At 27.5% G+C, this 27,477-nt stretch overlaps 2 protein-coding genes across 3 annotated transcripts in view; one reads left to right on the plus strand and one right to left on the minus strand.

Moving 5' to 3' along the window:
* The window catches only part of LOC107438123 (atlastin-1), a 63,364-nt gene extending 55,548 nt beyond the window's left edge, over positions 1-7,816 (plus strand). Inside the window, exons 14-16 of the mRNA XM_016050309.3 lie at positions 4,285-4,499; positions 5,586-5,652; positions 7,588-7,816. Coding sequence (XP_015905795.1) covers positions 4,285-4,499; positions 5,586-5,652; positions 7,588-7,689 — 384 coding nt within the window. The 3' untranslated portion in view covers positions 7,690-7,816. The remainder of the gene's footprint in view (positions 1-4,284; positions 4,500-5,585; positions 5,653-7,587) is intronic.
* Positions 7,817-12,441: 4,625 nt separating this feature from the next.
* The window catches only part of LOC107438122 (nuclear factor related to kappa-B-binding protein), a 90,212-nt gene continuing 75,176 nt past the window's right edge, over positions 12,442-27,477 (minus strand). For both annotated transcript variants that reach the window (XM_043041956.2, XM_071188124.1), the window contains exons 20-23: positions 25,324-25,428; positions 22,532-23,358; positions 17,361-17,608; positions 12,442-14,164 (exon numbers count right to left, since the gene is read on the minus strand). In XM_043041956.2, coding sequence (XP_042897890.1) covers positions 14,151-14,164; positions 17,361-17,608; positions 22,532-23,358; positions 25,324-25,428 — 1,194 coding nt within the window. In that variant the 3' untranslated portion in view covers positions 12,442-14,150. The remainder of the gene's footprint in view (positions 14,165-17,360; positions 17,609-22,531; positions 23,359-25,323; positions 25,429-27,477) is intronic.

Raw genomic sequence — 27,477 nt, forward strand, 5'->3', positions numbered from 1 at the left:
TCAAAAAAATTCCATGACCATTAATTCCACTCATGATAAGAAATTCTATTGGTACTCAAATAAAGAACGTGTTTTATACATGTACAGTGTGTATTAAGAAATAAAAATAAGAGACGAAATATCCTGATTAACTTTTGATTTTAATGATCAGATTTTTATGCACTAGGACTCAAACTTTTTTCAAGGGGGGCGATCTCAAATAAGCTAATTGGTTAGTGCATATGATATTTTAAGTTATGAAATCATTGGATTCGAATTCTCAATCATTGGATTTTCAAATTGGATTCAAATTCTTGAATTCTCAATCGCTGGATTGAAATTTCTAACCGCCGAAATATGGGTGATAGCCGCAATCTATGAAATATGGTCCCCATAGTTTGGTCAGCAGAGTGGTCCAAAGTTTGGACTCCTTAATGTTAATTTTACTTTTTGCGTATTTTGCCACATCTTGAGAAATTTTGCTAATTGAAAATTTAATTAAATTTAAGGATAATTTCATTCAAAAAGGAAATTTTTAGTGTATATTTATTATTTTATTTAATAATATAATTGAATTGTAAGGTATAAAATTTTTACATCATTTTAAAGAATGTAATTTTATATTGCAAAATGCAAATGAAATCAGTTGAATAGTTCCTAGGAAATCAAAATTTAAATACACGACGTTTTTAAAATTTGATTTCTCGGGAACTGTTTGACTGCTTTTGTTCAAATTTTGCATTTAGCTTTATAAATTTACATTCTTTAAAATGATGTAAAAAATTGTTTACATTCCAGTTCTATTTTTTTTTGTCTGTTTGTTTTTGATGATAAATAATTATTACATTTTTTTCACATGGTATCTTTGGATAAACAAGTTTTAAAATTGTGTGAAAAATTTTCAAACTTTTTAGAAAGTTATCGGGATTGCAAAAAAGTAAAAATAACAAGAAGAGGTCAAAACTTTTGGTTGCTCTTCTGACCAAACTGCTGTAACCATATTTACCTGATATCCCCTATATTTTGAGAGTTGGGAATCCAAATCCATAAAAAAGTATATTTATTCAAAGAAAGTATGTTTTTTTGTCTGATTATGTTAAAATATTATATACATTAACTGATTAGCATATTTTTAATCATCACTCCTCAAATTAATGAGATTGAGTCCTATTACCGTATTTTTCGGCGAAAGCGCCGCTTCGTCGCAAGCGCCGCACATCGATAAAATTGAAATTTTTAAAAAAAAAGTTATTGTAAGCGCCGCAATGGCGCTAAACCGGGCATATCAGCATCCTTTTAGAAGAGACCTTTAAAATACCATTTAGAATATCTGTATAATAAAAAATTAAATTTTTTTATGCATTTCATAAAGTAAAGTTTTAATTTCTAAATTATAATAAAAAATTTCTTTTTCAGCAAAAAAAAAAAAAAAAAAGAAAACAACAAAACGATATAAAATAAAGTTGTTCTTACCAGTTGGCACCGCGCCAAAGAACAGAAGAACAGCAAAAAAATTATTTATATGTGCAGTAGCTACGCTGAACTGATTACAGAAATCAGTAAAACAATGTAATAAGAAAAGTAAAATAAAAATTTATTATATGAAAAATTTTAAAATAAAAAGATTTTAAAATTTATTACCGTTAACAATTTGAGGAAAAACTAATACATAATAACGAAACAGCTAATAATAACGAAATAACTAACAATAACAAGAATAATAAATAACTAAACAAGCCCCAAAAAAATTCTGAAGGAATGAGAGAAGAGGAAATAAGTTTCACTTTCACAATCTTAGGGGGTGGAATTTTAGTGGGTAGAATGCCCTCTCCTTCAATGGAAATAACCCAATGTGACTCAACTAGAAAGAGAAGAAAATGTTTAAAAGAGGGGTGTACCCCACCTCCTCCACGTGTCATTTCTACTGGAGCTGATTAGGAGAAATCAATCAGTTATATTTTAAAGGGGTTGGGGAAAAGAAAAGGGTATGGGACCCCTAATCCAGCATTCCAAAATTCAGCACTTAATCTGATCTAATTTTTTTTTCTTTTTTTTTTAAGAAATTTATATTGATAAGATAAAAAAAAAATCAGCTATATTCTTTTTATTTGGAATTTTATTCTGTTGAAGTAACTTACTTTATTTTATCTTTTAAAAATAAAAAAGAAGCTTGAAAAAAAAAATCTGTGTCAAAGGAAACATCTGTTTCTTAAGCAGTTTAAAATAAATTGAGAAGTAAAAACATCTGCATTTCCAATGAACAAAATAAAGAAATGCAAGTTGGAAAAAACTGATCAATCAATCTTGACAGCTAGGCTTGCACTTTACTGATTCGCCCCCAATTCTCCCTCCTCTGTTTGACCATAAATTGGCCACACCCAGTTGACATTGAAACTACCATGTAGACAACAAAATGAATTCTATCCCTTTTGCGGTTTTTTATTCGATTTATTAATTTTTTATTTTGCCGCTTTTTATTAGTTATTAACTGCTAATTTGTTGGTTTTTTTTTCTTTGTAAATAGTGAGCTTGTTTTTTTTCTTGCTAATAGTTGTTTGCTTGTTTCTTTTTTTTTAACGTTATTAGTTTTTCGCTTGTTTTTTGTTGTTATTCATTGTTAGTTTCTTAGCAATAATTGTTAAATTTTTTTTCTTTTTTTGTAGTTCCTTGTTAGCTTTTTTTTATTTTTTTTTTCTTGCGAGGTAAGCGTCTTTTGTTAAAACAAAATGTTATCTAAAAGAAAAAACGAGAACTATGATCTCGCTCCAAAGAAGAAACGATTATTTCTTCTTCATAGGATTCGAAATATTTCTTCTTGATTATATTATATAGATTATTATTTTGATTAGTAAAATTTCTTTAGATGGGCCAGTTTTAAATTCACCCCATCATAATCTACGATCGAAACTTGACTAAATTTATCGGTTTTTCTGAAATTAACAATGGAATTGAATTATAGTAATATTAGGGGCCCATATTGGAATTTCCGAAAGAGATCCAAAAATCGGCATTTCGTCAGTCCCGTGAGTGTCGGATTTAGGGTCCTATTACTTCCTTTTCTGTTCGCTCAAATTACAATTGCCGATGTTCTGCAGCAGATCGCGATACGGGCGAATATTTCGTCGACTTCGTTATTAATTTTTTTTTTAATAGTCTTTCTCTCAGAAAATTATTTCATCTTAAATAACTTTCCTTGAAAAATTTTTTTGCTACTAAAAAATATTTCGTCGGAAGCGCCGCTGCATCGGAAGCGCCGCATGTAGGAAAAAAACAACTTTTTTTTCGAAAGCGCCGCGGCGCTTCCGCCGAAAAATACGGTACATAAAACTTTGATCATTAGATCAAAAGTTATTTAGGGTGTTACTTTTTTTTCCCTTTTGAACACTAAACATAGGGTTTTCATAGTTAGAAATGCCCTTTTTACTGATTTACTCCTAAAAAACTCACCTTTTTCTGAAAGTAGCAAATAAAAAAATAAAATTTAACTACATGAAAAAAAGCACAAATAATGTCATATCTTTTGTACTTATTTCACATCGTTTAGCTTCATTCTTGTGTAGCCTAAAGTTAATCAGTTGATTCAACATCAGAGGAACAATCAGAAATTACAATGTTTTATGAATATGAATAAAATTACTTTTATGTATTCACTTTTGGTATTAAGATATCCCAGGTATAGATATATTTACAAATTTTTTTTACAGACTATATTAATCAATTGCATGCATCATGTGTGGGGCAAAAACATGTAGTTGCCTTAACCCTATCTTCAGTTGAACAAATAAAAGCTTTTCGCTTAAAAAAATTTTTTTCAATTTTATATAGAATATTATATCATGTGTTGGGATATTATGAAGAATTGAGTTTATTTGTGTGTTCAATAGTTAACTACATTTTGAAACAACTATGTTTATTGTTTTATTCAATATAATTAATTTGTTTTTTTATTTAATTTAGCAACTAATTCTTTTAAATTGCAATTTTTTTGAAGTTTGATTTGAACTGTTTCTGAAAATATAATTTAGAAACATGTTACTTAACAAATTTAAGCTCTTTTTTTTCTTGAAGCTGTTGTTACATTTTTGAAAGTTATACTTAGATAACCCTAATCATAAAAAATTTATAACTCTAAAAATATTGAGTTTACTAGTTTTTGTATTATATGCATTATTTTGCACTATGGTGCATTATCTTGTTAGTAAAACTGCAAAATAATATATTACAGCATTGTTTCATGAATATCATTTATTTGTTTGTTAAATTAATGTATTTGCTTTATGTCTTATATTGTTGCTTTTTTTTAAGGAACTTGATCTTATGTACCTGAATTACAAAAAGCATAACGATGGAAAAAATATATTTGCATCTGCTAAAACTCCTGCTACACTTTTTACTCTAGATATTATAATATACTTTTCAGCTGGAATATTTTCATTGATTGGCATGACAGCAATTGCTCATTTTTGTAACCTTATTATGGGAGTTATATTATTAACTCTTTGCCTTTGGACTTACATAAGGTAAATATTTTTATTGTAATAATGTAATATATCATATTCGTTGTTGTAATAATTCATTTAATATGTCTGTACTTTATTTTTAATGAACTAAGGATGAAAAAAAAGATAGTATAGGACCTGCATTTAAAAAAAAAATAGTGATTTAAAAAAGAAATGTGGAATTCCCATTTAAATTATGCATATTAATATAATTGATAATTTTCATTTGCATAAGAATAGACAAAATTGATTGACTACCCCAATCAAGTTAAAAATTATAAAAATCACACACCAGTCTATTCCACTGAAATTTATCCTACATTCAAAAAAACAGGACAAGCTATTGATAGGAATTATGATGACTCCATAAAGCCACTTTTGATGAATATTTTAACTATGCAATACATATTTTTGCTATTCATTGAATATAGTTCCTATACGAATTTTTACAATGTAAGTTTTTTTTAATTTAAATGCTAGTAAGGTAAGAGGAAGCCTGAGAAACAAAGCGATGTTTTAATGAATAACAAGAAGTGTGCTATTTCATTACTCTTGAAACTATCTGTAGAAAATCAAGGTTATCAGTGCTCTCTGAGTGTCGTTATTCACGTCAGTTTTTTTTTAAATTAAAAATAAATTTTTAAATGACTAATTTAAACCATTGACTTACTAAAAGGATCAAGTGATTTAAATCACAAATTAATTTCAGAATTAAATTAGTCAATGGAGCACACATTGACCATATTTTGGATTAATTAGAAGCCTCAAACTAGTATTTTTATGCACTCCTTTTCGACTCCTGGTCTTTGAGATTTGAACTAATTCTTAATTGCTGATTTCTTTCCCCTATGGTCCTTACAAATCTTATACCAAATTTCACTCACACCCATCATCCAAAACAGACTTTGTTGGTCTAACCAACAATGATGTTGTTTTGTACTTAAACTACTTTTCACCCTGTTCTAGCTTGAATAAAAATTATCCCTCAAGCCAGTTTTTCTTTGCAATTTGTTTTGATGTTTGCTTTATTTAGACTTAGTGTCACAAAACCCTAAATTCAATTTTATTTTTTGTAACGTGAAATAAAAAGTGTGATTTATATTTCAGATACAGTGGGGACATGCGTGATGTAGGAGTACAAATCGATCTTCTTTCAGCTCGTGTTTTTAATGAGGTGAGGAAAACTTCACAATAATACATATTAAATATTTCTTATATATTCTCTTGTAATCTCAATAGTAATATTTACGTAGCTTTTCATTTACTATACTATAGGAATTAAAATCTCAAATGAACAATTATCTGTAACATTTATAATACTTTTAATAATGAATAATAATTTTAAAATAGTTAAGAGTCATAAACTCAATGCACAAACAATTAGTTATCCCTAGAGAAATTATGAAAAGTATTATTTAAATTAACTTTGTCTTTGGACTTGGTTACCACCTGAATTCTCCTAGGAAGTGAGTCCTCAAGTTCTTCAAAGAGGGTCGAATTCAGTTTAAGCTCACAAATCTACTGATTTGAAGAATTGCTGATTATTGCAGTATCGAAAGCATACTCATAAAAATTTTGATTGAGAGGCAGCACCAGTTTATTGTGAATTTTAACATAAACATACTGGTTCATGTTTGTGCTTACCTCAGTATGTCGTGAATTGTTAATTTGGTAGTTTAATGTAGAATTAGTATTAGTATAATTTTAAATTCTATTTGTAAATTGTTTTTTAACTCTCTTTCGGGGCGGGAGGATGTGGCAACTCAAGCCACGAATAAGGTTAAATCCCCACAAAAGGGATTTCTACTAGGCGTCTTCCCTAACCGAGGGAGAATTCAATCAGAATGAAACTTGGTTAGGGAAGACGCCTAGTAGAAATCCCTTTAGTGGGGATTTAACCTTATTCGTGGCTTGAGTTGCCACACAGTATATGGGCACAATCATAAACTTAATCATTAACAAAAGAAAAACATTTTCAAAACATCACAGTGCAGTATCTGATTTGAACCTGACATTGTATACAATGAGTGAGGGGTCAATAATTTTTTGTTTGGTAAGCTTATTTTTAAACAAAATAAGTTGCAGTTAAATATGGTACCATTACAACATGTATAAAATAATAAGCACAAAGTAAATTACTGTTGAAACATGATTCAGTATCAGTATAAAAATATAAGAGACATATTTGTAATAGGATGCACATATTCTAGGGTAAAGTATATTTTTTTCTGGTTTTTATTTACTTCTAATTTTTAAAGCAATTTATATATATATATTTTTTTTATTTGTCTGTAAGTTGAGATTTTTAAATTTTAAGGCATAAAAACAATTTTTCAACATGAAATGAAAAGATTTCTTTCTGCTTCTTAACAATTGTGAAGTGAAGGTCAATCTTATTTTACAATATCTCCTTATGCTTTAGTGGCACTCTTCTTTTCGCTAAGCAACCTGCAAGCCAGGTAATCAGGAAGTGTGCCATTTATTTTATTATTGTGACTTATTGATCTTTGATTTCATTTGATATAAAATTTAATAAATCAATTTCATCTTTCTGCTGGGCAATAACCTACTTTAAAGCTTTAATGAGAAAATATAATAACATAATTCATTTTGCAGCTTTAAAATGGCTTTTCTGCTATCCAGGTTGATTGTCATGCTGTTCCATCTCAGTAAAAAGGTTATTCATTAATTTAACTGTAAAGACCATTTTTCCTGTTCTTCTTTTCAAAAAACAGCATGCATCACAGATCATTGATTATTGCCATAATTTCTTATTTAATGTAGTGATCCAACCAAGGCTGTTACTTTCATGGTTTTTGGTGAAAAAAAATAAAAAGAGCTGTAAAACTATTTAATTTTCACCTGTTCTTTAGGAGAAGTGAATTATTAATGACCATCTCTTTTTCTTTTGATTATTACATTTATATTTACTTGTGAAATTCCTCACAAGTAAACTTACATTAAAATTCTTACTAATTCATAGTGATCAAAGATATTTTACTCTTCCCAAAAACAAATTAGCAATGAAATACCAAGTTAACTTTTCCAATTTAGTTACAGCCTGCCTTTGTACTGCGTGTAAAGTAATTTGTTGTTTTGTACATTACAGATCCTGAATCCTGTTTATAAACTAGCCTCCACACACAGTTTGGTCTATCTAATAAGCTTAGCTGATGAAGGTCGAATTAGAAATGTACAGGTTGGAAATTGAGTGAAAGTCTCTGAATCAAGAATGATGCATTTACAGAGTGCTTTGTAATGACTTGCTCTTTTATGTATGTTTCGAATTCTTGTAAAAACAAAGTAAAAAATCTATGCACATTAAGGTTCAAAATCAATATTTATGAGGCCTCTTTTCCCGCAGTAAAATGCTAAGTCCTACTTAATGGCTTTTAGCATCCCCCCCCCAAAAAAAAAGAGTGTGAAGAGACAGTCACTAAAATCGCTTCAAAGTATTTTAAGTGATTAAAAGATCTGTTTGTCAAAAGCTTCTACCTCTGGGGATGACATCAAGTTTAGGGTAGCGAGGAAGAAGATCAATTTCCAGAACTTTGACCTTTTCAAAAAAAAAAAACCTTTTTTTTTCTTCACATAAATCATCTGGTTTAATTTTTAACAATGATAATTTTTTTTATTGTAGATTTTGTTTAGAATAAGGAGGTATTTGCAGTTTGATATTTTGAAAAAACTCTCTAGTATCTAAATCTTCATAAGTTACCTCTATTGCCCTGTGAGCTCACTTTTTTCTTTTCTATAAATTTTAAATTATTAATAGAGGTGAATTATCGAAAAGTGAGTACTCTCTAGAAATCTGTTTTTCATCAAAATCTCCATGAAGTTGCCTTTAAATTGTCGCTAGTATATTAACTTTTTCGTAGACTTCACTTTTAAAACAAAGTATCATTTTATAGCTATATTTATTATTATTATTTGATCTTAATAAAATTTGTGTTTTCTTGAACTCATCAAGCAAATAAAAATACAAAGATCAACAAAAAGAAATCTTAAAACTGAACAATACAAATGAAACAAATATAAATGTTTCATTGGTTAAATCTGATTTTTTTTTTAATGTTTTATTTTGGATTTTAACCGTGTATATTCAAATTTAAAAACATTAATAATAATTTGGCACTTTTGAAGAAAAGGAAAACTTTTTTAAAAAATTTCTTCCTCAAATAAATTGTTTTTTGATTATTTTAATTACTCTTTTTCTTTTATTGACATCATTGTTCTTTTTAATTTCAATATTAACTTGTGATTCTTAAAGTGCATAGCTTTTTTCCAAGAATTTAAAAGCATACATTAATGGCTCTTATTTCATAACTCCCTGTAACATTTACATTAACAAATTGTCTTGCATACTCAGATTCAATTGACAATAAAAAAAAAACTATCATATGCCAAACAAGTTTTGATTAATTTAAAGCCAAGCCACAAACACTGAATAGTTCTTGAATATCGCTGTCACTGGGACACTAGCATAATTTGTAACTTAAGTGTGTTCATAATTTTTTTCCCCTATGCAATTGATAAAACTTTTCAGCGTGGCAAAAGCAGGAGACTTTACACTCTACGATTTTGGCACTATTTTAGGTTGGGTTTCTAGCTGTCCTAGGGGCAAAATGCTATTAAATAACTGCAAGCAAAGAGTTACTTGCACTCCAGCTTATAAGAGTTTTATTTAAGTGATTATAAGTGATCTCAATTTATGATTATACTTTTAATTACAATTGATTTTAAAATAAAATTGTGTATGTCATATTCATTCCAGAAAATAATTGCTTTCTGCCTAATGTTCTCAAAACAGACTGCTATATAACAACTGATATTCTGGGGGCTGTTTGAATTCAAGTTTATTAATCAAAAGGTGATATTAGTAAGGATTCTTATTCCCAAAGCCAAACGAAGATTTTATGGGCAAGCTCTGCAAAGATTAATTGCAAGCTCTTTTGTCCAAGCAAAATTCTAAAATTTTCATATTTGGTTAGGATTTATTTCGAAAGTGTTTTTCATAAACATAATTTCTAAATAAATATTGTTTTTGTTCAGATATTTTATTGCTACAAACCAAAACTTAATTGTTGGACATAACAAATTTATTTTTTTTATTAAAAAAAAGTTAACAGCAATTTTTTTTAATCAATATTAGGCTATATCTAGATAGTTTCAGATGAGTAATTAAACATTGATTATATTTATCTGTTTAGTCATCATTTATATATGTAAGGATATTACCTATGTAACTCATTGTAGATTTAAAATTTTGTGAATATCGAACACATTTTGAAAAAAAATAAAATAAGAAAAGTTAGTAAAGCTGAATATTTTGTTTAGAACAAATTTAGCATTTTTTTATATATATTTCCAAATGTGTCTGATTTCATTTCAGTTAGTGTTCCTTTTCTATCAGTAGTGTAATTTTTAAAGTAACAGCATGGAATTTTGTAAAATTTTAATTTTTATGTCATAGAAATTAATTGTATAAAAATTTTAACGATTGCCGATTTGTGAGTGTGTGTAGAGGCCAATCCCTAAGAACTGCAGTGCAAAATGTCTAGAAAAATATAAAGCAGGGTTTGGATGATTTTTTTTAAATCTTAGATTTAACTAAAAAATATTATACACTACTGCATTATACTTAAGGCTGTGATAATGAACCATTGATATCAACTTTCATTGATAATAAATGTTTTATTCATATGCAGAGAAATTTTTTTTTGACAAAATCATTATAGTAAAGAAATTCTAAGAATTAAACCAAAATATATGGTATTTAAATGCTTCATATGTTAATATTATTGTTTACTTTTATCAGTTTACCAGAAATTTTGCTTTTCAAAATTATAGTTCTTATTACAATACATTTAGTAACAAATACAAATCTCAAAAGCAAATGCAGCTAAATAAATTATTTTAATGCTATGCTTTAAAGTATCACAAAAAATTTCTAAAATGAACTTCAGTACTATAATTTATTTGATAATTTTAACCTTTTAACGTCGATGCCTTTTTCCACACAGAACGCTAATAATCTGTTTACACTTCCATGGTTTATTTAAAATGGTTAATAGAAGTTAGATGATGACTTCCTTATTCTAATATAATTTCTAAATACAAGGGTTAAAGAGAGGAAAAGGATGTCTTCAAATGTTCAACTAAAGTGTTTTAAAGGTGCTAAATTAAGATATATCATACTATGGTGACTGTTTTATCCATTTTTTATGATGTAGTGGGATTTATTTACATACATATGTTTGTTTATTTTTAAATACAAGGGGTGACTTAAATACTCTTTTCAGTTTGAAAAACAGATGACACAATTTCATGGAAGACATAATATACATTGAATGTTATTGCGGAATTTGAACACGCTACATATGTGCCTTAAATGGGTTAGCGGAATAGCAATACTGCATAGTGAGGTTCAAGTAAGACAGCTGTATATTATTGGGATCTCCATTGCCGTATTGTGTTGTTCTTCTGCCAAGCGCTCAGCGTAAAGGTAGTGGGTTCAATATTTTTATGCTCTTTTTCTTTATATCTGTTCTGCAATTTGACAAGAAACAAGCAATTTTTTGCATTAAGTATTCGATGCTGCATATGTATCTAAACCAAACTCATTCATTTATTGTTTTGCTTTGGACCCGCTACCTCCATTTTACGTAGCGTTGGTGGGAAAGACAAGACTAATGCTAAAATAATTTTTTTTTTAAATTATTAATATTCCAAGAATTTATTGTTTCATATACATATGAAGACTAGCGTGCTTATTACGACTGACTTAACTCAACTAACTATTAAATACTAATGCATTTAAAAACTGTACTGAATTTATTAGGATTTCTTTTCTCCATTGCTCCATTTGAACGTCTTAATCGACAGTCATTCTACATTTAACATTAAAGATAATAGGAAAGAAACTGAACATAGATTCTTGCAATGCTTTTATTCAACGTTCATCATTTAATTAAAAGAAATGATCATTCAACTATTAAGGGAATAAAAGTTTCTAGTGAAAAGGCAGAAAACTAATACTTATAATTACATACCCCTTTAATAATATTTTATTATTTTTTGATAAGTTTTGTCACATTCTTGAAATGAACTCGCCTTTTTCTGTTGTGTAATAGTCTACCAAGAAGAACAACAAGGAGGAGTTACCCATAATCCTTAGTATACTGTGCATGCTTGAAGGGGTATTTTGTTTCCTATGGCATCACACACATCCTCTCGTTATATACTACCCCATTGCGGCTGCCATAGATATAAAGGCCCCTAGGGGGCTGCTGAAGCAACAGTTAAGTTACGGATCTAGTACAGCTATGCCTGAAGTAAAAAAACTTTGGTGTTTTCAATATAAGTGTAAACAACAACAATCTCGAGCTCTTTGCCTGTTCTATAAGAATTGCATAAACATATTTAAATTTAAAAACCATTCTCTATTCGGGTTTCCTCTGGTAATCACCAGTCATTGCACATTTTGACATCAAATAAAGATTTTCGTTCGTCAAATAATTTAAAGAAATGATCATTCAACTCTTTAGGAGATATAAATTTCTAGTGAAAAGGCAGATAATAAATATTTTGAATAAAGTATGGTTACATACCCTTTAAGTAATCTTTCATAAGTTTTTGATAAATTTGATGTAGTCACATTCTTGAAATGAGCACAATCTTGTGTTAGTTACCAAACCATCAGGCAAATATTGCTATTCATGTGCAAAATATTGAATAATCAAATGATTAAAAATTTGTTTTAAATTGAGCATAGAAAAAGAAATTTTTTTATCAACACATTGCTTGACAAACTTAGTGCACTATTAAAAGAAAGTTCTTTTTTATTTATTTAAAACAGTTTTCTTCTTTTCAAAGGGTGAAAAATCCTTAAATGAACTTTCACACATTAAATTGCAATCTTCGCAGTTTAAAGTAAAAAACTGTAAAAAAAGAATCAAAACAATAGTTTTCAAAATTTTATTTGGAAGAAAATAAATAAATACATCTTCAGCACATGTATTATGGCTGGAAATCTTAAGTTTTAAAAATAGTCTTTACATTTAAAGTAAACAAATGTGAACTTAATATCAGCATTTAAACAGACTGCACAAGGAATTAAAAAGGGTAAAGTGATAAGTTTATAACAAGAAATTAACTTAATGATTACTATTGAAAACTAATACAAAAAATAAGAATTTTACATCAATATGTAAAGTTGGTTTTAAATAAACTAATAGACCCAATATTTTTCTTTAAAACTAAACATGTATGTTAGAACACAGTATTTCCCATAGATCAAAATAATATGTTTCACTAAAACCCACATTCTATGCATTTAAAAGGAACATAGTTCATGACACTAATCAAAACAATTACAATAATCATAACATACAGTCCAACATTTAAGAGTTTAACCAAAACTGACATTTTTAAAACTAATAGAATCTTTTATCAATAATATATTATTCTACAAATATATTGTTATATTTTTAAAGCATTGAAAAAAGTAATTTTATGCATATAATCACAAAAATATAAAACTTTAATGTTTGAAATTAAAGGATACAGTAGACTCTCGACAAATCAGGGTAAGCAAAATTTCTAGATAATCTAATAAAACATTTGAAAATTCTAAGAAAATGTAAAATTGTTATATAATAGATCATTAACAATTTCGTTATTACAAAAAAAAAAATGAATAAACAGGAATTTTAATGTTATATTTAGATTACATTTGCTACTATCACGGTCTTTGTGAAGATTGACATAATAAGAGTCTATTTTCATATTTCTTTTAATGTATATAGTAAATTATTTATAAACAAGTACTATACATAGCATATTTTTATAAAATGACATGCAATTGATGACAACAAATAATGAAATTTATTGAGCTAAAAATAATTTTTGAACATATTGAAAAAGAAATTATTAAAATAAATGAAGTAATATATACAAAGTCTATGACAAAATGGAATAAAAATTTTAAGAGTAACATATTTTATTTTAATTAAAGATAGCTGTGTTAATATATTACAAGAGTTAAAATGAATATGTTATTGAAACACTTAAAAATAGTTTTAGTTAAATTGTCATTCATATTTTTAAAATATTGAAAACATCTTATATTAAAAAAAGCAATTGTGCAAATAAGCACAAAAATATAAATCCTTATTATTTTACATAATATGATACATCAGACTCTCTACAAAGTGGGTCGAATAAACTCATACAAATTTTGTTAATTTTTTTTTAAATTACAGAAAATATAAAATTATTATACAATAGGTAATTAATAATTTCATTAAAATAAAAGGAAGAGAATTGACAGAAATTTTTTGTTACTCCTTTTACTGTTTTGTGACGAATGAAATAACAGAAGTCCATCTTCATTTTTTATTTAATTTTTAACAAATTTTACTGTGAAAACTTCTCAACATCATTTTTATCCATGTTTGCTTTAACAATCCTTGCAAACTTTTTCTTTGTTCCCATATAATGATCATTCATATAATTCACAACCAGGATAATTCAATCACAATTAATTTAAAGTCTACTGTAATTATACACAGAAAGAGTTTTCATGTCAGAGCTTATTTTAAATAACTAACTTAGAATTATTATAAACTTAAGACTATTCTTATATAAAAGAACTATACCAGATGACTTCTTTTACTTCGGAGAAACTAAAAAAGAAATAAATGAAATATGAACTATAGTTAATTTACTGAGCGCCAGCATACAATTTTAAATTGCTATATAAGTGGTGCAAAACATACACAGATAAAAAGAATAAGAAATACACATCACATGCTTTTTAAAACTGTAGTTGATTTTAACTTATTTTTATTACAACCAGACTATGTCATGTTTTCTGGTCTAAGGAATGTTACATCAAGGATAGTAAACGTGGTGATCTGGCTGGTTTGTTTAATATAAATGCAACTTAAAAACGTTTCTGACTTTATAAGTACTCGTCAGTATTTATACATCATAAAGGTGAGATGCTAATAATATTTTAAATTGCAGGAAATATGAAATATTAATTAGCATAGTCTTACTTCTAAAATATCTAAAGTACTGGCAACCCAAAATAAGAGTTCATTAGTTAGAATTCTTCATTTTGTTCTTTTTAACTGTTATTGCTAAAGTTTCTGTAATATATTTGGATTATTAGCAAAATCCTAAAATATTAAAAATATTTGTATACTGTGCAAATATATTTTAGTATAAAATTTTGTAATTCCTTGTAAAAATGCTAAATTTCAATTATAAACAATGTTTAAGTTGCAGTTTTTTTAAGAAAAATCGAGCAAATAAGGGAAGCGTAGATACTTGACATTTTTTATTTTCTTGAAATTTCTGGGATATGTTCTTGATGTAAAACTATTAGGCACTTTTTTTATTTTTCAAAAAAAAAAAAAATTTCCTCAAAGTTTTGGGATCAGGGAAGATCCTCCAGAAATTTAAGAAAAAATACATTGATTTACAAGTGGCAATATTTTTTGTAAAAACGAGTGAATCATGGCACTAATCATTATTTTATGTTTTATTACATTTACACGAAATATTAAGACAAATACTTTCAGTTAACCTTAGCATCAAACTTCATTTAAAAATCTTTTTTAAAAAAAAAGGCTATTTCGTTAGACTTTGACTGTCAAAATCTACTTGCACCAACAGTGAAACCCAAAGGTATATATTTATACGAATACATATGAATGAACATTACTTAGAAAAATCAACGTACAGTAGGGTGCAAAAGTTTTTAAATAATACGTTTTTCTGTTCTTTTATTTGCAAGCAAAATTTCTTAATGATGTAAATAAATTATTTGTAGCTTTAGTGGTCCTACACAGGTAGCATCAGATGCTATGATGTTTAAATTATTTTTATGCCAGGAATTAATCTATTTGTTTTTTTATTTACAAATTATAATTCCCGAAGAAATATAAATGTTTCTTTAAATTAATAATTAGTTTTTTCAATCAATCAAAATTAACTTCCTTAATTAAGTTATAAACATTCAGTACAATTATTAAAATAAATTTTCTAATGCATGCTAATTTTGGTATGTTATAATAGTTTTGGTACGTCCACACTTTATTCCATGCAGGTCAGCTTAAATCGAAAGAATATTTTAGAATCAAAACTGAAAAATAAACTCAGAGAACAGAGGACTTTAAAACTAACCTTATGTAATGGCATGCTCTGGAAAAAGCAAAAGTTAGAATAACAGAAAAATGAAAATTGATTTTACACATAATGAACTAGATGTCTTTTTCTAAAAGAAAATTGTTTTTGTATTTTTTATTTTCAACAATTGAAGAAATAAACAACTTAGATAAATTGCAATTTTTCATATTTTTATTTTTAGTGAATTTACAATAAATTAAGATTTTCTCTGCTAAAATTTTGGATTTTGTACAGTAATTGTAATTATTGTAACATTTTTTTAATGTTATAATAGTAATTGTCCAAACAAAAAAGTAGTTAAATGTCAAAATTATTAAAGAACATAATTCAATGATCATTTGTAATTTCATATGTACTTTTATTTATAATAATTACTTCAACTTATAATAGCTAATAATTTATTTCTACACCAACATTTTAGGTCTTTGATAATTGGCAAAAACTATATAAAAAAGTGGTTTTTAACATGGTGGAAAAAATCATAGTAAAATAAAACTGTAAATAAAAATAGCCAGATAAAACTGTAAATTTTCATATACTTGCCAACCCTGGTAAATTAAAAAGACTACCAATCGAAAAACATTTTGAAATTAAAGAAAATTTATTTAGATGTTAACACTAATGAGCTGAAATCCTAAAATCTAAATAAAATGTAAACATTAAAAAATTATAAAAGGTATAGTGAATTATGTGTCAACTCTTGACAACAGCCATGACAGTAAATAGAGAGAGATTTCACAAGATTTGAGATAATTTATGTTTTTTAAACGCATCACATGATCAATATGCATTGAATTTATATACATATTTTAACTTCTTTTACTTTTCAAAATTTATGTTTTTAAGCATTAGACACTATAGCATATCAATTATACAATGTGAAGAGGTATTTTTTTTTTTTTTAAATTTTAAACTGTTCTAAATTTTGAGTAAATAAATTATAATATAAAAATTTTGTAATGATATTTCTTTTTTTTACAAAAGGCATTTTTCCCACAGTATAGCGTTTTTTAAATAGAAACCTGGGTTTTCAGCCCACCCTAGTAGCTTAATTTCAGATTTAAATCAATAGATATTTATTATGAATTTAAAAAAAATTACAAAATCATAACAAACTATAACCAGACAATGAAGATGTTTTATTATATATTTTCCATTTTTGTGAAAATCCACTAATTGGAAAAATACTTTAATGAAAAAACAACAATATATAAGTAAAACATTTTTAGTGGATTCTTAAATTTAATTTTAACTTACAATCATGACTTTTCTTGACATTTATTTATTTATTTAATAAATTGTTCGAGAAACAAATGCATTATCTCTTGTTTTTGTGTTCTATTGTCAAAAGTGTTTAGAAAGAAAAACTGGAAAGGAAAAAAAAAAATCTTTCTAATGATATTAGAAAATTTTACTCTGCAATTTGCTATTGGAAATTATTTTGTAAAAATATATAGCACCACTGAAAATTTACTAGACAAGATTAATAGATTAGAAATAGCCAAATAGAATTCAAAATTACGATTATTGACAGATCAAAAGAAAATATCTGATGATTAAATAATTACTTTTTGTTGTTTTAAAGATGCATTTAGAATATGAAATGAAATAGAAAATAAATCTGCGTTCCAAACCTAAGTTATAGAAAACTAAAAAAAAATAATAAAAAATTGAGATAAAGTTTACCTTTAATCACTGGTTGAGTTTTTCTGTTAGGTACAGAGAGAGGAGCAGAAGGTACAGTGGCAGATATACTTTCTTTTAAGTCTTCAATTTCAGAATGATCTTTATTAGCAGGTATTTTGGTATCATTTGGTTTAGAAATAACAGCATTCCTGATATTTGTCATTTGATAAATTCGTCCACACACATTTAATGAAGTTGGAGCAGCTTCCTTTGCATTAACTTGATTTTTTAGTTGGATTACAGGAAACCTGCAATCAAATAAAAAAGCAAAAATTAAGTCATACAGTTTACCCAATACTGCCCAAAAGCAAAATAAATGTTTTGCTCATGAAACAAAAAACAACTGCATTTCAGACAACAACTAATTTAGGAAAGGCGTACACAATAAAGTGATAAGCATTCTTGAAGAAAAACAAGATATTCATAGAGGAAATAAAATGTTTAGAGTATTGTGCTGTTATCTAGTAGAAATTTCACACACTTGTAAAATAGCCACATGAAAATAATACTAAGGAATACTCCACTTTGATGTCAAAATGTAAGTTTCGGAAAAAAAGTGTGGCTTATCATTATATTACCCCCAAAGCACTTTAAATATTTTTAGAATCCTTGTAAACTTTCCTTGTAACGTTTTCAAACTACAGTCAATCTTCATAGAGGAAAGGAAATGTAAAAGGGGGATCAAAATAATCTTTATTACTTGAAGCAGACATGTGATTGCTGAAAAAAGAAATTATCTGAAAATTTAAAAAAAAAAGTGTTTAAACTGGCCTCAAGTATCTAAATTGGATGACTCCTTCAAAAGTTTGATTTCCGGATGTAAGGGATTGTACTACTTGGTCTTTAAAAATTCACCACCATAAAAAGTGCTTACAATCATAAAAAAAAAAAAAAAAGAATTGAAAGGTAAATGCATTTGCCTCTAATTAAAAATCGCCTTTAAGCTTTATCTTAAACAGGGGATGTGATTTTCGCACTAATTCGTAGAATTCTGCAAATTTCAACACCGTTGTTTGCGAACTTCCACTAATCAATAACCTGTATTTCAAAAAAAATTTCTCGGGATTCCGTTAATCTAAAATTAAAATTTTATTACTTAGGCAAAATCTTGTTATTGAAACATTTATTCCGTTTTTACCTGCACCCTTCATAGCTTTTTTTTGTGCAGATTTGTTAGAGCAAAAAGCAACTTTAAACTTCAAGAACACGAGACAGAAGAAAAAAAATTCCATAATAATTTTGGCTAGAATTAATGAACTACTGAGGCAAACACAAAAGTATAAAATTTATAATCTAAAATGCAATCCTGAAAAGGTAAACATTTTAATGATCATATGCTAGCACTTTTGTAGCAAATTCCAATTTGTAACCGAAGAATTATATAACCAATGTGATAGACTTCTCCCTCATTTTATTTGGCTACAATTAAATCGACTTAATTTTAATATAATATTATATTTTAATACAGCACTTATTGTTTAATATACATTTTGAACTGATTATATTTTTCTTTTCTTGACATTTCACTAACAAGAAAACTTGACATTTCAAAAATAATACTTGACATTTCACTAACTGTCAAGTATTATTTTTCAGTAATAATTTCAGTTGTTCCCTTTATTTCATCTTTCTATTCTTTAATGGGAGTTAACTGCTTCTTCATATGTTTTAAGGATTTCAGTAAAGTTTACATCACAACGTATAGGAATTTGTAAATCTTTTTCACAAAACAAAAATAATCATGGTTACAATAAAATGCAGGAGGAAATAATAAATCTACATTATATGACATAGACAAGAAAGAATTAAAATTTAACAATTTTTAAGTTTTTCTTTACATATACAATGCAGCATATGATAAAACAATAATGATTTTTATTATTATTATTACATGAATTGGCACAGCAATTAAGTGATTAAGTATAAATTTTTTGTAGAATTTCTGTATGGTATAAAACTTTATCAAAAGCTTTTTTTTGTCCATTTCAGCTTTAGTAATTTTCAGAAATAAGATTTTAAAAAAATTGCTACATTTTTATTTTTTTCATAATGAAGGTGATGCCATGGTTAGTAATTGCAGCTTAGGTTTTCAAGCAACTTGTAAATTTACTCCTCATGTATTTGGAATATTTAAAAAGTACAGCTTCTGGTAAAGTGAAATAAATACAAATAGTGAGTATTGTTTAATATTTAACATTATTTAGTATTCTGACATGGAAACGAAAAATTGAGATTTTTTTATACATTTAGCATCTTTGTTCGCTAAGATACATATTTCAAAAAAAAAATTTATAAATAAAATTAAATTTCTTGAAATCCATTGTGAAGCAATTATGATGCTCTTTCAATTGCATAGTAGTTTTCCTTTCATTAAGTACATCCAATGTGAATTATTTAAAAAGTTTTCAAATTCACTGTTTCAAGTGTTATTTGGCAAAACCGTTAGAAAATGTTAACAGGTTGTCATAGCTTTGGTAATTCTATGAAGTTAATTTTGCTGCGAGTATAATAGTTTAATTCCTTGAAACAATAGTAAATTTAGTGTAGTCATGAGATAAAATTTTTTTAGCTTGCATCACCCAACATCATAACTTGCTTACAATATAGAATAGAGGTATGCACCGAAACTAAAAAAGAATGAAGCAGGATTGCCAATTTTACTTTAGAAGAGTTACAAATTTACACTTAAAAAATATTTTATCAAATCTTAAAACCAAATTCAAATCTTAAAACCAAAGATTTTGTATCTGTGTTTATACATTAGAAGCTATTAAAATATTTGGGTGATTATAAACATGTTAAAATAGTTTTATTACTTTTAAATTTTGAACCACTGTTTTACCTTTTCAATAGAATAGGGTGCAGTACATAATTTTTTCCAACTTAAGTTTTAAACAAATAAAAAAATCAAGTTCTATAATTTGAATTTTGCATAATTCAAATATTTTTATGACTTTTTTTGGGCCTAAAATAAAGAGTTGACAATATTATTGAAAAATGGCATTAATAAGCTCCCATGAATTAGGGGTCATTCGAATATTATGAAAGCATTTAAAGGGGGTAATAGGTTTAAGATTTGCTTACTTCTGCTGATGACAAGGGGGAAGGGCTTATAACCAAAGCTTACATAAAACACAAAATCCACTTACTTTCAAATTTAATTAAATTAAAAAATTACACTTGGAAAAATTTCAAATTTAAAATAAAAGTTACATCTTGAGAAAGAAAAAGTAGAAAAGCTTCATGCAAAATTACATGTTTTAGTTGCATTTAATCCTAAAATTCTGAAAATTAGATTATTATAAGAAAAGAAAATGTTGAAGCAAAAAACAAGGGTGCAGGGCCTTCACCCATGAAAGGGGTAGGCTACCCCTTTCACGGAAGTTATTTCCGGACCCTTTTGTATGAAGTCATTTCTGAGCATGGATTCCTATGCAATTTTAATCCTAATGATGTGCTCTAACTCCAGTAGAAGTTTGTTGCAACATTTATGCGACCCTCTGCTATGTATAACATTTTTAAACTTGCATATTTTGACAAAAACTAGACTAAAAATGTCATTTGAAAAAAACTGTAGCTTGGAGAGAGAATAAGATTGTAGATTTGAAATCAGTGACGTGAAAATATTCAAGATTCGTTTAAAAAATCTTATGCAACAGGAAAAAAAAATTTCCTCCAGTGTAATCATTTAATATTTTTCTATTACAATAATGACTGTCTGTTCTTTCATTAATACATTTTTTATGAGGTCACTTTCAATTTAATTTAAATGGTTAGTTTTCGGATAGATTCTTCATAAAAATATTATTACAAGTTTGCTTCATAATGAGAACTGTGAAAATGAATAGCGTATGCCAGGGCCCGAAAAAACTCAGAAATTTTACCCGTCCCCGAGGACGGCTTGTCCAACAATGAACCCGTCCTCCTTTGAAACTAACCCATAGCTTCTAAATAAATAAAAATATAACTTTCTCTCATTTATTACAAACATTTATATAAATTGCACAATGAATAAGTAGTTACTAGGATTACTTTATACAGTAGTAAAAGAAATACTATGTTACTAATAGTAACCTAGTATTTCTTTCATGAAATAATTTCCTTCTTTTATGAAACAATTTAAATGACAAAGGTCAAGTTATCTGGAATGTCAATTTATCCGAGGGTATTGCATTTTTCAAATGAATCAAATATGACATTTGCCAGATCCACAATCAAGTCAATGATTTACAGAGGTTTTCCATTTAGGTAGATGTTCATAATTGCGTTTAACGCTTCTTTTTTAAGACCAGTACGTAATGTGTTTTTTTTTTTTGTAAGTTCATTGCTGAAAAGCCCCTTTCAACCGCTGCAGTACTCCCAGACAGAGAAAACATCAATTCCACCATGCACAGTATGTTGCTGTATTGTGGATCACTTTGCTGCATTAGGTCTTTATAAATAACTTGGGCTCGGAGGGCTGAATTTCTCTGGTGTTTAACAATGTTATGTATCTTAAACTTTAATGACACTAATTCTTGAGAAAAATTTTCTTTATCTACTCCTTCAAAAAAGATTGTAAGATAACAAAAATTGAAACTGTATCACGAACATTAACAGGAAAATGGCCGTCTAAGCTGATGTCGGATTCAAGAAATTCGTTGTCGGATGGGAATTTTTGACTGCCGACAATGGGTGGTTTTTCAAGCCCTGGTGTGTGCATAAAGTAAGAATGAGGTATGTAAGGAAACCAATCAATGAATAGCTGTATTAACAACAATTCAGCAATAAATAGCTGTGAATTTGTATATGGGTGAGTCATTGAAGGGGATTTTATTGTTGCATTTATTAATAGTCGAATCAGTGAATGAGTTAATAAATGCATAAAAATGCTTATAAACTTATAATTTGTTTGACAGCAGTTGACAACTATTTTTCATTTTTTTAAATAATTTTTAACAAAATGCAGACATATTGAATGCAAAACAGGACAATAATTTTTACTGAAAATGCAACTGCAAAAATAAATTATTTTGAACAGACCATAGAACTGGTTTGCCACTGAAGCATGAGTAGAGTTATGTGATTTACTTATTTTTGCTGACAAAGGGAAAGAAGACGCTAAAAAGTTCTAAAAATATGTTTACAAAATATATTGGAATGGCCCCTAAAGAACAAATTGAAAGTATTACCTTGTGTCTGCAATTGCTGAAACTGGAGCTGAATGCATTACTTTAATTGTAGATGTCGAAAGCACCTGTTGGCAAATGTTACCACCATGAACTCTAAAATTTTGGACAGTTCCTGCCAAAGGTTTATTAGATGAGCATGCATTTGAACTTGCTAAAATATTACTAAATGATAAGTACTGAGAACCATGGACAAGTCGAGCAACAACAGGTCCTGATGAATTTGAGGAAGGCATATTTTCTTCAATAGATAGCAAAGGAATGGTACCACAAGGCCTTAGACCAGGCTCTTGTTTAATAACTATTGTTTGAAATCCAGCTAAAGCATTTGCTTGTAGACAGTTTGCTTTGGCTTTCGTTATTATAGGGGTAGTGATTAAAGTTGGTGTTGTGGATGTTGGTATCACAGGATTTGTTTTATCACTAATTTGATGACTTATAACAGGCTGTAAAACTGGCGGTTGTCCAACAAAAGACGGAGAGGATGGCTTCATATCTACATTTAAAACATCATGTACTTGCGTAGAAATATTTGGTTTGATTTGATCAGTTGATTTAATTTGGATGGGAGTAACACTAACTATTTGAGTGGCTGTAATATTACCAATGGCATTTTTCGCTGTTGCAAAAGAATAGGTTGACGTAGAAGGCCGAGAATTGCTAATATCTTGAACACAAGAAGACAAGGTTACAGGAGCTGCAATAAGTTCAGTCTCTGGAGGATTTGAGATTGAAGAATCTTCTTCTTTCTTCACATTACTTTCAACAGCCATTTTGATATCTACTTGACTAGATGTGTGCATAACATATCGATTTGGCTTAGGACTTCCCTAGAATAAAAAGTATCACTTACATGAAAAAGCAAAGTAACTCATGCTACCATTTAAAGTAAATATCAAAGAAACACCCAGAAAATTGGTATCTTTCTTTAAATTTACTAAAAATATATATTTAGTAGGTCTATTTAAGGGAACTCAAATGGCAATAATTTTAATTCATAAATGAATTTAAAAAATTTTATTTATAGTGATTTATTTAACAAGACGTTAATGAAAGTGAAGAATGAAAAAAAGTTATTTTTTAAATTATCAGAGTTCACAATAAGATAATGTAAGATAAGTCTCACCATTTTTGAAATTTTTCTTCAATTATCCTAATTTTAAGTTTATAATTTGAAACTTTTTGACAATCAGACAAAAATAATACTTTCAATAATTTAAAAGAACAGATAATTGAAAGAATAAATAAATAACAAATTTAATTAAAATAAATTAATAATAAAACTACTGTAACTAATTAAAATTCACCAATCAGAATAGAAAAAAAATTGTCAAAAATCATGCTTAAAAGTTAATCTTCATTTTAGATCATAAATAATAATGTTATCAGAACAAATGTTTTTATAATCATTCTGTTCATGTATTTTAGGGAGTTGCAAAGCAAACAGTCTATGCAAGAAGTTAACTAATAAGTAATATCAATAAAATGTGCCCATGATTGCAAAAGAAAAAACTTATTTGAAAAAAAAAAGAATAAGAAAATAAAATAAAAACTGAGACTAGAAGTCACAAAATTTCTAAACCAAACATTTTACGTTTAATTAAAAGATATTTCTGGGAGCTACTGGTTATATGACATTTGAAGAAAAAAAAGTTACAAATTGATTATAGCAAAAACAATATCTGAAATCACATCTTTCAAACAAAATAGATTGCTCTAAAGATTACATATTTTTTCATATTTTTATTATTAATAAAATATGATTTTGATTAACCAAAAACTGCAAAACTTCACCCATAAATTGGCAACAAATTCCAATCTTTCAAAAAAGAAAAATTATTTATTATGGCACATTTGTCTCCTGACCAAGTAAAGAAAAAATCTCATATGTGTTTCCACTAAATTATTCAAAGAAAAAATAGGGCAGGTAACATAAAAATGAGTAAAACTTTTAATAAAACACAGATTTTGCTAAAAATCAAATTAATTAAATAAATGAGAAATATATTTTTTTTCTTTGAAAAATGTCTTAGTTGGAATTTTAAAAAAATGCAAAGTAATATTTAAGATATTTCAAGTTGAAGATTTATAAAGTTAAAATTCAAACAGCAGCTAACTATCATATTTTAAAACTACAAAATTTTTAGAAGACAATTCCTAATTTTAAATATACTCATATAATCAAAAATAAAATATTTAAAAAACATAAAAATATGCAAAAAAACATTTTTTTTAAATCTAAGGGATTTTTGCTAAGAAATGACTAAATTTTCCAATCAAATGTACAAAAAAAGATGCTTATATTTAAAGGTTGAAAGCTGCACATGGGGAAGTTTTTGGATACTGTCACTTTTTGACTTCCTGAATAAGACCCTTAGGTCAAAAATTACAAGCTAAAAAATTACCTATATGTATTGCTATAAACAGTGTTATTGATATTTTAAATACTACTCTACATGTAGTGTGTAAAGTCAAGTAATAAATACAAGTTTAAATTCTAGTAAACAATAAGATAAATAAAAATATTATGAAGATTTTTTTTTAAAAAAAACTTTCTCAATATCAGAGAATTTTCTTAACTATATAAATTTGAATTTTTCATGGAATTGGAAAAATTGACAAAATACATCAGAATTAGCAGCTATAGTTTACTGATATAAGTGAATAACACAATTTCTTTAAAGTAGTTCATTAATGACTTCAGTGATAGAACTAGGATATAAAAATATACACGATATTAAAATTAATTATAAACATATGAATATTAAATGACTTGCAGATGGAAAAAATATTACTTGAGTTTTTGGACTTTGAGATCCTGAACTGATCAATGTTGGTATGTCAATATTCAAAGCTGTAGTTTCTGGACCAAGTGTGACTGGAAGTGGTCGACTGTGTTTCTTCATAACATATTATAAAAAAAGTAACAAATATTTCATCACAGTTAGTTAAAGAAGATCATAAAAAAAACTGTAATACAATGGAAAAAAAAAACAAGTTCTAAGAAAAAAATACAAGAAACAAATATTACTAATGTAAAATGAAATAACTACACTGGGAAGCTCCATATCCGAGATAGTCGGGACTTCTGCAAGTCCAAAAAAGAGATTTTTTACGGATAATAGGTTTTTAAGGTAAACGAACATCAAAACATTCTGCTTCAATTAAAAATAACAAATAGATGAAAATTAATGTCAATTTCAATCAACAAGGAATAAATCCTTGGGGTTTACGTGGTTGCGCTATTTTTGCAGCTTTTGACATGGTTTCTAAAATCTCTATATTCTATATGCTAATGTAACATGTCACAACTTCTGAATAACTTATTTAATTTAGTAATCAATTCTCGAATAGCAATGATTCTGCAGTAAATCTGCGTGGTTTTGATGATCGTTTTTCCGGTAGTAATTAAACGGATTTTCACTTGGTATTTAAAATATCAATGTTTTAATATGATATTATTTAATTCGGTAAACTTCGAATTGCGCATTTTCCACTCAATTATTGACAATTCACCCGCAATCCCAAGTGGACTAATGATCGCATTTTTGTCAGTCATTGCTACGGATTTTCATAGTTTTTAATGCCACATTATCATACACAAGAAATTTCAAACTGCACTTTTATAGAATTACTTTTTGACGTATTCAATTTTGTTTATGTGGCTTTTTTTTATCACATTACAACAGATTAGGATTTTAACATATTTTTTAAAATTTCGATTTAATTTTTAATGTTATATTATTATAATCTGCAAAATTCTGAATTGCGCTTTTGAATAATCACTTAATGACTCGCTTTAGAGATGATTTCATCTCAAATCCGCAAAAGTTTAAATTTGTAAAATTTTTGCCAATTCTGAAATTGAGTGTGTGATTCTTAGCGGCAATAATACTTTTATGCAAGACGTAAGAAAAAACTTACTTTTTTCGTGCTGTAGTGAAATGCCAAATTTCATTTCTGGTATATCCAATTTTTTTTTTCATATTATAGTGGAAATCAGATTAAAATTGAACTAAAATCGAAAATCAGGAAAAAATCAAAAACAGAGGATTTCCACGCATACTTTTTTTTCTAACAGAACTCAAAAGTAGAAAAAAAATTAAAAGAGAAAAGAATTTTGTTTATTTTGATTGTTAAAAAGTGTCCGTAAAAGGGACCCTTTCAGTAAACAGATGCCTAGATATGGAACTTTGTACCAGGGCTCGAAAAAACTCAGAAATTTTATCCGTCCTCCCTTGAAACTAACCCGTAGCTTCTAAATAAATACAAATATAATTTTCTCTTATTCATTTCAAGCATTTATATAAATTGCACAATAAATTAGTAGTTACTAGGATTACAAATATTAGGATTACATTATGCAGCAATAAAAGAAATACTAGGCTACTAATAGTAACCTAGTATTTCTTTTATGAAATAATTTAAGTGATGAAGGTCTAAGTTATCTGGAATGTCAATTTATCCGAGTGTACTGCGTTTTTTAAATGAATCGAATATGACGTTTGCCAGTTAAACAAACAAGACAATGATTCCCAGAGGTTTCTGCACAGAAATCTGAAAGGGGCTTTCCATTCAGGTAGATGTTTATAATTGCGTTTAACGCTTCTTGTTTAAGACCAGTACGTAATGTGTTTTTTTCCGTAAGTTCATTGCTGAAAAGGCCCTTTCAACTGCTGTAGTACTCCCAGACAGAGAAAACATCAATTCCACCATGCACAGTATGTTGTTGTATTTCTAGATTAGAGGGTCATTTTAGAAGTGAGGCGCTAGACTCTTGTAAGATTGTTGACAAATAGGGGCCAGCTTACTAAGTATAAGATATTGAAGACATCTATTACTACTCAAGAATTCACTTCATGGAAAACTGTACAACTATATTTATTGAATATAAATTTTTAAATATAAAGTAAGAAAAACTACATTCAATTAAACTAAACATAACTCTT

This window comes from Parasteatoda tepidariorum, chromosome X2 (genome assembly GCF_043381705.1).
Source record: "Parasteatoda tepidariorum isolate YZ-2023 chromosome X2, CAS_Ptep_4.0, whole genome shotgun sequence".
NCBI lineage: Eukaryota > Metazoa > Arthropoda > Arachnida > Araneae > Theridiidae > Parasteatoda > Parasteatoda tepidariorum.